Source organism: Lepisma saccharinum, chromosome 18 (assembly GCF_977018435.1).
Source record: "Lepisma saccharinum chromosome 18, izLepSacc3.1, whole genome shotgun sequence".
Classification (NCBI taxonomy): domain Eukaryota; kingdom Metazoa; phylum Arthropoda; class Insecta; order Zygentoma; family Lepismatidae; genus Lepisma; species Lepisma saccharinum.
The window spans coordinates 55,315,742-55,329,490 of record NC_139246.1 but is presented as its reverse complement, the minus strand read 5'-3'; the positions used below and the strand labels follow the sequence as shown (position 1 = coordinate 55,329,490).

The following is a 13,749-nucleotide window of genomic DNA, read 5'->3' as shown; positions in this document are numbered from 1 at the left end:
CCTAACAACTTTCTAATAGTCTGGAGGGAGTAATGTTTGTGTGTATATATAATGCCCTTTTTGTGTATCTTGTTACTTTTGTACTTGATACAGAGTCTGATGAAGACCTTGCTAGAAGGTTGAAACGTTACGTTTTAGTTTCTGTTTTTAATAAAATAAATTACTGCCTTGGTCAGCATATTTAGTTTTTCATAATCATGGAAACAAGGCTTAATGGTGTTATAACGTTAATGAGAATTTAGAGAATATTATATTAATTATTATAACTTTTAAATATACTGCAATTTCTAATTTCAATTTTAGTCATGGTCAAAGAGTAGCCAAATGGTAATTTGAAGCACAATAAAAGACAAAATATTAAGTATTAAATTAAATGGATGGAACAGAAAAATAAAGGGATTTGATGATGTTGTAGTTGATAAAAATGTCTCATTATAATGCAGAATTCCTAAGTGTGATTTCCGTTGGGAACAGTTTAGTGTATAGAACTTATAATGTCTCAATCTTTACTAATATTAAGCAGAAAAAAAAAACATTCGTTGTACAGATTGTAAATATTAAAACTTGCCAACAAATTAAAAACAAATTATACACTGTAGCTATCACCGAGTTTAGTATAAAGGATTCCCACATTTTACGTTAAAATATCTCTACAATTTACTTACATAGGCAGTTCTATTAGACATATTGTTAATTTTAATGTATCGTTCATATTTAGAACTTCCAAAGCTAAGGTTGAAAAGCCTATTTGTGGGCACGTCAAAGATTTTTACTCTACGTTTCTGTTTCTCAAGTATAATCTATATTTTGTTACCATATATTATGTTAAAAACAAGTATCAGAAGTTAATAAATACAATTGTTCATAATATTTCAACGTTATTAACCTAACCAGACATAACAACATGACGAATGACCTTCAAATCCGTCTCTAATAAATAATAAGTAAGTAAAATAAAATGAACCCTGAATTTGCTGGAAATTTAGATAAATATACAATATAGCAACTAACAGGAATAACAAATACTACTTAATGAAACGTTATGTAAAATATACTTCCAATTATGTAATAATTATGACATATAAAAAAAAATTCTTGGACTCATTACACAATTATCTATTAAACCAATATCTGAGAACTTTGTAAATGTATTCCTTAGTATTTTCTAAGTATAAAATGAGAATTATTATCAGCAATTATTGACGACAAATATGCCATAATCAGTTTCATTAAATTTCTACTGGCATAGCATGGCTTTGGTTAAAGGCATTTGAAAATATACTTGGTACAAGGGGAGAATTGTTGGTAGCTCTTGAGACGAAAACACTGGTTGTTTTGTCAAACTTACTTCCGTGTCACCAACCTATGATGCTTGGCTATGAACTGTGTCTTTACTATATAGTTAATATAATAAATTATTTCTATTTCTTGTACAAGGGCTAAAAATTCCGAAGTTGTCCTTTACATAGATATAAGTATCAACAAGAAAATAATACTCTTATATTTGTATAACTTTTATTTTGTAATTTCGATCTTTTTTTGCTTTAAGGTATTTTTCATGATATTTGTATAAGTATCTTGAAAGATTAATAATTACTTTGATACAGTTTCTACTCACTTGAAGAAATTAATCTAAATTTCACTTTCATTATGAACAAGGTAATAAATTAATGCATTGTTAAAGAGGAATACGCATTAGAAAATAAACAACGCGTTTTTCATTCATATAATTTGTGATCAAATTTTTTACAACAGAAAACGAAAAAAACACACAGCCACATTTCCTATAAGAATTTTAATTCCCGAAATGAGTCCATGCATAAATATGCACATTTGCGAAAACAATAACAACAACATTTTTCCCTTTCGGTTTTGTAGCAAATGCTAATCACTGAATAATTTTCCAAGGTTTAGAGATATGATTGCTAGAATCAATCCAGTAGATGGAGATATTATAGCTGGTGACAAGGAATTTGCGCTAACAATCTGTATCATCCATGGTCTGTAATCTCCTATGAACGATCCTACGCCCATTGATACCTTCTCTAAGCAGTCACCATACCCAGCAAGAATTCCCACCACCACATGGGAGCACATTATAGGAGTTCCAATAATCCCTGAGCAGGATAGTGGATTCGTGTTCCCTGGATAAAGTACGCATACAACGTCTCCCTCCGATAAATCGCTGTTTATCGTTTTGCTACATTCAGACGTATTGATGATGGCGTAAGGAAATTCTTCAAGCGTTTCAGGATATCCAGTGAGTACTTTGAGATTCCATCCAAACATGTAGCATTTCTCATCGACATTAAAGATGTGAAAGAAATTCTTCGTTGACAGGAGGCCTACTTGAACATCTGGTGTACTGAATGGTTTGCTCAGTTTTAGAAGAGCAAGGTCATTCAGATTATATCGACATCTTCCTCGTGTATAATTTGGATGAACGAACGCTGCTTCTACAGTTCTTATTTGTTTCCTTCTGTCTGAAAGTTTTGGGTTCCTTCCTGCAAATACCCTGTAGAAGATGACATCTTGCTCTTTGCCAGTCTTTGACACGGTGCAATGAGCAGCAGTCAGCGCCCATCTATCGTCTACAAGTATTCCTGCACACATGACTTTCTCCCAAGTTATGAGAACAACAAATGTTGATCTCATATAATCTGCAGGAGTACCTCCTTGGTTATTTGGATCATGAGGGTCCAATGTAGTTGTATTTGTCATTGAGGGTTTCTTGGTAGTGGCACCAAGTTCATCCATACCGTTAGTGGCACCAAGTTCATCCATACCGATAGTGGAACCAAGTTCTTCCATACCGATAGTTTCATCACCATTTTCAGTAACTTGCCCATACACAATTATCAAGCAGGAAAATAGAGTAACTAGACGGATCAACATTTTGCACTTCCGTTAAAGTATCTGTACAGATAACTACAGACTAACAAAATACTTCAAATTTGAAGTATTCCCGAACACAAAATTATTACCTTATATTGCTGCAGGCAAATTGTTACCAAACGAGCACGAAATAACAACACAGAATAGTTCAGAGCCACAGAATATCATGTTGTCACAACTTTACAAAACTATGAAGTAACACGTAATAGTGAATCACTACACAAAGCAAAAATAATTCATGTTTTGTAACAGGCAATCATTAGAAAAGAATGAAAATTATAATGCCTGTAAATATTCATTCAAATATGTATCAAATATAGAATCAGAAGTTGAAAAATACTTGTAGATGTCTCTTCTGTTGTTATTGCTACATTCAATTGTTCTGAACAGTTAAAATAAGAAATAAAAATGAAACTTATGTTATTTCTGCCAAGAATCCAACTTAAGATTTGCGGACATTTCATGATTTTATGTACCTTTATGAAAAGGTAGGCTAGGCTACTTCCTTCGTGTTCGTGATTCTTCAACGGAATGATACCAATATCTTATTGAGAAAAACAGGGTAAGTCCTTTCTAATTACAACTACAACAGAACAAGTTGTAAATGATAACTGCAGCAAACTGAAATTAATGAATTTGAGAATGAAAATTAAACAAGATGATAATATGAAACCTGTTTTGAATGTCAAACTTTGTGTTTTTGAAGTCACTTGGCCAGGCGAATGTAGAGGATCCTCAATTAAAAGGCTAGCATATCTCATAGTCTGGAACATAGGCGTGCGCATACCCTCTAATTGAAACAAATAATGCAAGCGAAATACGAAATGTATTTTTATTTGAATAATACTTGACGTCGATAAGACAAATGCCCCTCTGTACCCCCCCCCCCTGCAGCTGCTTCTGGCCTTCTGAAAGAAATAATGCAAGATAGGTGTGAAAACAAATTCCATCTTGAGTATCTTTTTGTCCTGCTCCTCTTAGATTGTGATAGTCTTGCATTCTTTTACTTCAATGTTTGCCCCCCCTGGAATTGATTTGCATCCAAGGGTGGGAAATTTTGCAATGCCCTACTGCCCCATTGTGGTTGCGCCACTGCACCACCTTCCGCCGTAGTTGCTCTGAACTTTCATCGGCTTGAAAATAATCGATTTTCTTTAAGAGTATAATATCGTTTAATAGCAGCGATAACATTCCTCTGCACTAAATTTCTAGGTGAAAGTATAATAATATAGGGCATGGAACGTCTGGAAAGGGGGACAAGGATGGCCACACCTTCCCCTTCGAAAACGAATGTCAACCTAAATGTATATATTCCACACACAAATCTGATTTCAGTCATAGTAATTTACATTAATTATTACACTGGGGAACAAAAAAAAGATTTTATTTTGCGGCATAAAGTTTAATAACAGTTTCAGCACATAAAACAGCTGTGATTGCCAATTGTATGATTGGTTCAGTTGAATTGACTCCAGTTATAAAAAAAACACACCATGGAAAATATAGGAGGTAAAATTACTCCACGCTTTTCTCGGTAATATCAAAATTTGATAATGGGCTGAAATTCCCATAATAAACTTATTTATTTATTTGTAAATTGTTGCTAGGCAACTTATGAAGCATTGCTAGGCAATATATCGGACACTCAACAAACCTTAAGGAAGAATACCAAAACATAAAAATGGTTTTAGAAAAAAATTGAATATGCTGAACATAAGTGGCTAGTGTGTGTGGATTTGAAGATGGTGATTTTTTTACTAGGACAGCAAAGTGGGTACACAAAGTATCCCTGTTTCCTATGTTTGTGGGATAGTCGTGCTAGAGAAAAGCATTGGACGATAAAAGTTTGGCCCCCAAGGGAAAATATTAGTGGGAAAAGCTAATGTCATTCATGAACCGTTGATAGATAGGGACAAAATCATCCTTCCGCCACTGCATATTAAACTTGGGTTGATAAAACAGTTTGTCAAGGCCTTAGATACAAGTGGTGATTGTTTCAAATATATATGCCACACTTTTCCAGGACTAAGTATTGAAAAAATTGAAGGCAGGAATCTTTGACGGATCACCACAAATTCGTACACTCATAAATTATGCCAATTTTACAACTTACATGTCTTACATCGAATCTGAGGCCTGGCTAAGCTTTGTGTCCGTCGTCAAAAACTTTTTGGGGAATCACAGAGCAGAAAACTACCGCGATATAGTTGGAAATATGTTGAAAAATTTTGAGAAATTTGGAGCTAATATGAGTGTGAAGATACATTTTCTACATAGCCACATTGACAGATTCCCTGAGAACCTTGGTGATTTTAGTGAAGAACAGGGAGAAAGGTTCCATCAGGGTATAAGGATAATGGAAGAAAGGTACCAGGGACGGTGGGATCGCCACATGATGGCCGACTACTGTTGGAGTTTACAAAGGGATTGTCCTAAAAAGCAATACAGCAGGAAATCGTATAGAAAACGTTTCACATAGTTTGTTACTTCATTGTGTACATATTTTTTTAATTATTATAATCATAGGCCTATATAAATTTAATTTTATAATAATGATTGTAATCACAAAAAGAAATATTAAATTGTTGTTGGAAGTTCATTTATATATATGTCTTATGTTTCCGCCATTTTGGTTTAGTTGCATTTATTTCATAAATTAGAGCCAATTCAGGAAATATATTATTATATCATTATTCAGAAGCATGAAATTGACCTAAATTAGCTCTCAAACACTGTGCCGCAATTTCACTGTTCCCCAGTGTTATGTAATGGTGTTTTTTGAGGGTGCAGCACTATTATCGGGGTAATATGCTTGATGGAAAAATATCTAGCCTGTCCTTTCGCGATTATCATCCAATTATAATCATGTATAGAGGGGTGCCACAGGACTGGGAGACTATGGCGCAGAGTGCGCCATCGAATTTTTTGGGAGGATTTTTCCCCTTCTAATAATATAAATTTGAACATTATATATTTTTCTAAAATAAATATAGAAACGTTTACACCTTAGGTGTACCAAATTTAATACTTTAGATGAATGAAATGAAATATTTAGAGACAATGGTGCCGCCAGGTGGGTTTGAAGACGCATCCATCCATTTTTCTTTTCACGGGGGGGGGGGACTTTTTATGATGGAAATTTGACGTGGACAGTACAGCATTGGACAAAAGTTGAATTAGTTATCAACTAAACATTTTTGTTATGTAAATAGCAAATTTCCAGGCTTCCAAGGGAACTGTAATGGGTAATATGTATTGTCATGGTGAATGTCTGACTCTTACACATTTGGTCTTAAACCTACACGTGAATTCTGGTGAGGAATTGAGGATTAAACGTTTCGGGGGCGGAAATATCCAACTCTTGAATATCATTCTGAAGTCTTAGATTAGGCATGTCGGGGATTTTAGTTAAAGAAACAGATGGTTAATTTCGGGGAGGGGGTGGTATATTCAACTATTGTGTGTTACTATTACGTGTGAGACTTGTGAAAAATATGCTGTGGGAACTGAGAATTATTATTATTATTATTATTATTATTATTTAGGACGAGGTAATATCCATCTACTTTACTTTTCAGTATCAACTGTAAGTCTAAGGTTTTGGTGGGAGGATTTAATATTACATTTGAGGCGGGAGGGGGGGGGGTCCACCATAAATGTCTTGATAAAGTGTAAAATCTTAGATGGTAAAGGGATTTCTGTGGTGAGAGTTCGAACATAATATTTTAGGACTATATTTAGTGATATGGTATCCACACGTTTTCGGCACCGAACGTGCAAAAAGAGAAGCTGGAAATGAGTAAATATCATAGGATCCCATGAAAGTATCAAATTTATATTCTTGCAAGCCTGAAAAGAAATATAAGTAAAAATTTTCTTGCTCCGTTATAAAGATGCGTGTTCGGCGTTTTGATGAGATGATTACGAAGAATTTACTAGAGGTGAATTACATGACAAACAATATTCTCGATATTGGTTAATATCGAGTAGAGGTAGTACAGAATTCTTGAAATATAGCGTTTAGTGTTGATATACTCCTTAATGTAAAGCAGATGCATCATTTTGAAGATGCACTTTTAATAGCAATATTACTGTATTATTGATTCCCTGTATGCTGCGAAAGTTGTACTAAGTGTATTTCATGGCAATTCCTTGCATATTTGCGACCAAAGAAAAAAGTAAATAATGTAAAATTTCCATTTTTAACTTATTGTGGCAGGGTAAATTTACTTTGCAAGTGAAATTTGCATTTAAGATAAAATCAATGTAATTACACAGGGCCGCAAATTAAATTGAATTTAATGTTGTTTTTTGTTTAATAGGTGAACTTTATTATTTGTGCCATGCTGATCACGAATATGAAATTCGATTTTCTCTATCACGCAAAGTTTTCTTACAAATCAAATTTCAAAATTTGGGCTTTGTCCAATTTTGCATATTGTTTTATTATAATTTTTCTTTTCTTCAATCAGAATAAGTAGCTTATCACACTAAACGCATCAACATGTTTATTTTAAAATGAATATAAACAGACACAAAAGACCCATATAATATAGAAAACGTCATATAGCAGTATATAATATACAGACAAGAAAATTATTACACAATACTAATTTTTCAGTTCTGTTTAGCACGCTTTCTTCTGTAAGCTTTCCTAACTTTCTTGTGACTTTCTTCTGGCGTTTCTCTGTACAATGCCCAACAGTAGTCAGCCGCCATACTAACTAACACTCCAATGTCCTTGATACCTTCTCCATATCCCTCATGTCCTGATGGAACTGTTCGCCTTGTTCCTCACTTAATTCACTGAGATTTTGTGGAAAGTTATCAAGGTGTGAATTCAAAAAATATAATTTGAGATTCATGTTACAACCCAGCTCTTGAAATTTAAGTAACATATTCTCAACAACTTCTCTGTAATCAGGACTTTTGTGGTTCCCCAAGAAGTTCAACACTACACTTTTAAATTCTATCCAAGCATCTCTTTCAGCTACAGTCATTGTTTCCTCAAAGTCTTTATCATTCATTAATTTCCTAATGTCTGGTCCAACAAAAACACCTTCTTTCACTTTGCCGTACGACAGGGATGGAAATTTGTTGCATATGAACTGAAAACGTTGTCCTTCCTTGTTAAGTGCCTTCACAAATTGTTTAATCAGCCCTAATTTGATATGAAGAGGGGGAAGTACAACTTTCTCAGGACTGACTAAATGTTTTTGTACGATGTTCTTTGAACCTGGGTTCAACGTTTTCCGTATTGGCCATTATTTTCTTTCCCAGTCGTAATTTCGTGCCCTACTATCCCACTTACAGATGTAACATGGCATTTTCGTATATCCACATTGTAGTCCAAGTAAAATGCTCAAAACTTTAAGATCACCACACACCAACCAACCATGGTTCTCATATTTAACTTTATTAAGAGCAAGTTGCATATTGCTGTAGGTTTCTTTTAGTGACACAGAATGAGCAATAGGAACTGAGGGGAACTTATTTCCATTACGTAACAAAACAAATTTTAAACTTGTTTCCTTCGAGTCAATGAATAGCCTCCAATCAGTTGAAAGACAAGGAAAATTTCACTTAGTCAGCAAACCGGACACATCACAACAAAACACGAGAGAATCTTGGACTTTTGACAGTTACATATAAAATTAATTTCAAATGATATATCAATGTTTTACATAGTATTATTTTCAGCATTTAGGCAAGAAACATATTAATTAATTTCAATAAAACAAAACTTCTCTGTATTTAAAGCTTATTCGTCTTCATTACATGTTGAATAATTTTGAAACGTACCAGTGACATCTAGAGACAATCACTTCAATTGCACTGAAACGTGCATACCACAGCCCACATATATAAATCGTGAATTGTAAAAAATTCTTGCGTGATGTGAGAAAACTAATGCCAGTTTCAGCATCAGCAAGTTCAAATACATGTAAAACACCCAAAATTATAAAAACAACAGAACCTATGCGGCCCTGTGTTATTACTGTGAATTTCTAAAATAACTATACTTGCTCAACGCAAAGGGCTGAGTTCCTTGATGGAGGCACTTATTACATTCTCGTCCCAGCCTTAAGAATTTATAGCTAGGGTTCTGTGCCTCTCGTGAAACACAGGCACAAGCCAATTTTGGATAACAGACAACTGCAGCAGGTTATTTGGTTTGCACAGATTGAATTTTCTATCTTAAGTTGTGCAATAATTTGTGTTAAATACGAAAATTCTGAGTTTTTAAGATATTATTCTGAACACAAAAACACTGCTTAAATACATATTTGCATTTTTAATTCATTGCATTTGAGATTGCTAGCTTTCCGTTATTTCGAAAATCTGAACAATTAAAAAAATATGGACAGTATAGGCTATTGTATATGATTAAAAATCAATTATTACATATTCATCCAAACAATTTTGGGGGATAATGTATTCACGGTCTTGGTGGGGATAGAAACTCCTGTTTAAGGGAGAGGGACACTTCAAGTATAGTGTTCAGTCTAGATTAGAAAAACCTTACTTTCAGTAGACACATTGTCGTAATTAAATTATTTAATGAATTATGACGTGATTTTGGTGGGAGGCGCATGATGTGATTTGTTAGGGAAAGATCATTAGCCTAGGGGAGGGGATGTATAAAAAAGAGCAAAAAACCAGCTTGATTATACCTAATTCATGTAATGTCTCAAAGTTTTTTCACGAATCTAATCGTAAGTGATTCTCAGTTTTAGAAGAGTGAATCTCTTCTCTTTTCTTACGTGCTGCAAACAGCGGCAAACGAGCACAGAGCGACTTGTGTTCCGACCGAACATATCTCATCGGCTGGCGCTGGTAATGCAAACCCGATGGGGCGATTGGGCTTCGGAACGTTTGATGTTTTGAAGGAGATAGTGTCCAGTGAATAAGTATAAAAAAATTAATGGCATTTCATATTTATTTGGGTGTGCATGTGAGAATGTGCGAATAGGCAGAAGCCGCTACTGGATCAATCCAATCTTTCCCATCCTTACCGATTTCCTTTAGGTCCATCTCAACGTTATCCCTCCATCTTCGTCTTGGCCTTCCTACTGGTCTTTTACAATCAGGTTTCCCAACAAGAATCCTCTAAACCCTTCTTTCCTCCCCATTCGTGCCACATGGCCTGCCCACCTAAGTCTTTCAACTAAATTATGTTTTTACCCTTGACATAACTAGAGTTTAGTAATGCAAATATTCTCCTGATCAATGAGTATTGTTCTGTATGTGCTCGAGATGAGACACAAATATCAGCAGTCATTTATTTAACCCTTAGTCGACATACCTGGGTTCTGGGGACCCTGCGGAAATTTATTTTGTCTTTCATTACGAAGCGTTTGGCAACAATGACGTGACTGGCTCAGTAGTCTCCTAGCCCTTTGTTCTATTCGAGCCAGTGGAGTGGTTAACGTTGTGAGGGTACTAAATATGCCAAAAGCAACTAACATTGGGTCCCCAGGACCTTCAATGATCCCCTAACAGATATTGACGGATATCAGTGGCGCGGATAGTGAATATGAGGTTAGTGAACATGAATGAAATACAGGGGAAAGCGTAGAGGAAGATGGTAATATAGGTGAATATGCCAAGGTATAAGAAGATGTAGAACAAGCTGAATATGGCAGTAAGACTGACAAATTTTATTTATCTAGTGTATTTAAGGAAAAAAAGTGGTATACGTTGCCTAAATTGTTTTGAAAAGTGAAATAAAAATCATTTCGAGAAAGGTACCATACACGCGCTCTATCCGTGGATTTGGTAGAACTTTAGTTGCGAAATTTTTCTTATTTTTATGTTTTATAATTAATATAATTAGTATTTAATTACAATCACATTAGGGCATCTCACATATGAAGATTGGAGAGAATGAGGCAGATAATTCTTCATATGCAGTCATTTCTATATATGCATATTTTGTCATAATATACATATATTTATCAAAATATATCTATTTGTTACAGTGTTAATATATTTTGTATTATATGAACATACTGTTGTTTCAACTATAAATAAACACATTTTAAGACAGCATGTCTTGTACATGTACATATTGTGCATTCCAAATTTTATGTACATAAAATATAAAATAAAAAGCTGGGTCACAGGTCCCAGGTGTGTCTTTAAGTGTAATTATTTTTAGGTGTGTCGATTAAGGGTTAGGAACCTCTCAAATTTTGTACATTCTTAGGGTTGAATATTTCTCCCTATACAATAGAATACTTTTCCAGTGAAGTGTCCAGAAATGTATGTTTTAGGCCTAGGTGGTGGCTGTAGATAAGACGGCGAGAAGGGTTATTACATATTCCTTTTTAAGTGCCCAGTGCTCTCTCTGACCATGTCTTCTGTCTATTAGCGTCATAGACTCCAAGCTTAATTGATTGGTAGGAGATAATTATAATTTGTTGTTCTTAAAAATTTCTCCTTCATCTCAGTATGCTTGCAATATGGATTGCGTTAAAATATACACTATACCACACAAGAAATTACTTGAACTGACTCAGAAATCCACGAGAAAAAGTCAATCAGGATGTCCAGTGACGAACACGCACCTCTTACCGCGTGTTTGCCTCACTGTGGTCTATAACTGTACTATTATTGTGCCATTTTCTTCAAATCAACGGAGTTCTTTAATTTCAGCTGGATATTTCGTTTTCTTCACATTTCAGTGATATTTGATCTGATTTATTTTGCAGGTTATGGCTTTGGCCTTGTAGATTGGCGCTAAGATACTTGATTGAGAGGTGGACTTTCCCCGGTGTTCGAAAACAAGAGAAAACTGTAGGATCAATCCCGAAAAGTATGTGTGCATAATAGTGAACAAATGTGACTAAATATTTCAATATATTCGAATTTTTGATTGATTAATTGAATTGGTGTTTTAAGTCTACTTTATGTACAGTAAGGCTAATTTGGACTAGACCTACAGTTTAAAGTGGGATCCGAACCACTATGTGCCTCTACCAGGTACCGAACCCGGCACCCCACCATATTCGAAAGTTATAGGTTCAAACTCCGCAGTCAGATGTCTCGTGACTGAAACTTCTTCGTAAATTACTTTTGCTACTTCTTGTGATTACAGGGGTGGTAAATTGAGTGAAGAGTATTGTCTCTTATCTTTACATTTTTTTAACCCTCATCTTGCCCGTAGACGACAACAACAACAACATAAGTTTGTCGGCAGATAACATAATAAGTTCTTAAAGCTCACTTTGTGCATATTAGTATTGGAATCGTGATGTATAATGTACTTTGGCAGCTCTTAAATCTAAGGCTAAACTTAGGCTAAGTTGTACATGTTGACTTTCTTTTTCATTTAGAATCATCCTCATTGATTTGATCCAATCATGAATGCCCATGTATGTTTGAAAATACCCCATCTTAAATTTTTCCTCCCTTAGGTTGAAATTCTGTTTTGCTTTTCACACCAAATGTTTAAACACATACTTTCAAGACATCTAGGAAGAGGTGCATGTGAAAAACTGAATGAGACAGAGCTACTCAGAAAAACTCACAAGAATCCATTAAGCTACTTAGCAACAACATACATTGCACTTACGAAAGAGCAGTAGCTGGATCAGGTTATGTGCATTCCCAAACCATTAACACATTTACAATAAACTCCAAATCACACAGTGATTAACCTTGTGCTGTTCCTTAGTTGTAAGAGCTTCATTTTGGTTCTGTCAAGTAACTTGGCTTGTAAGTTAGGTTAAGTGACATTGTATTTGGCATTATTGGTTTAGATGTGTATGTTTACAGATTCAAAATAAGGTAGTATCCAAGATCAGTCGTGAATATTAAAAATGTGGATCTTGTTAATCCTTTTCTACCGATTGAATTTGCAATCTATGTTCGAAGTTGATTGCAGTTGGTTCTCCGGCGGAAGTTTGTAAGGTACCAGCGACCTTTCGTCCCTCTTCAAACTGAAAAAAAGAGGCCCTCACAGATGGTAGAGACTTTGACACAGTTGAGGGGCTTTAAAACTAACATCTACAGGTACGTACCACAATGAGATTAAACTTTATTTTCAGTAGAAATCTCTTCACGTTATTGAGCCATTCTGGAATATGAGTGTCCATTTGGATGTATCCTACTCTTTCTGCCATTGTGTGCTTCCTCCGTAGCCTTTGCTGCATTTTTCCTCTGTACCAAATGCTTGTGTGCTATACCTTCAAGACAATGCAGGTCATTACAAGTGTCATGACGTAATTTTATATGTATGCGTTGTATGTGTGCGTATGCAAAACTGGGGGAAAACCATAACATCATTATTGTGACTAAAGTACAGGCTGCAATTTCAGTAATGCGTAAGAAATGCCAGCTTCGTCTTTAATGCTCAAATTTCAGCATATTTTCAAAACTAAATTTTCAAACTTTTTTCAGGGACGGTGGGAGTAATAATGCTGTAATATAATTTTCGACCTACATGAATATATATAAAAGTTAGTGACTTGGTAACGGATCTGGAAAGTAAATGCGTTGGTCTGTACATGGTGCTTAGCTATCCATTTTCTTTTCTTTCGAGGCCCAACATATTTAATTGAGTGATTGATTTTGATATTATGCGCACTTCAGCACATAGGCTATATTTGTCTGTCACACAAATTGGGGATATGGCCCTTAACTACAAAAAATAGGACAGACAACTAATAACCAAATAAAATATCTGTGTTAAAGTATGCCTTTCTCAATTTTTAAAACTAAGTCATTCATTCATTTCATGAGTTAAAAATATACTATCTCTGAGGAATAAAATATTCTTCCTATTAAAAGCCAAGGTTCGCAGATGAACAAACATAGGATAACACAGCCACACGGAGGATTATATTGACG

General features: G+C 34.8%; 1 protein-coding gene across 1 annotated transcript; it reads right to left on the bottom strand.

Annotated features, from left to right (window-relative positions):
* Nucleotides 1–1,531: 1,531 nt before the first annotated feature.
* LOC146002111 (chymotrypsin B-like) lies at nucleotides 1,532–3,025 on the bottom strand. Its single transcript, XM_083139829.1, has one exon. It carries the CDS (start codon nucleotides 2,893–2,895, stop codon nucleotides 1,885–1,887), a length of 1,011 nt encoding a protein of 336 aa, XP_082995955.1. The 5' UTR covers nucleotides 2,896–3,025; the 3' UTR covers nucleotides 1,532–1,884.
* Between the last annotated feature and the right edge of the window lie 10,724 nt (nucleotides 3,026–13,749).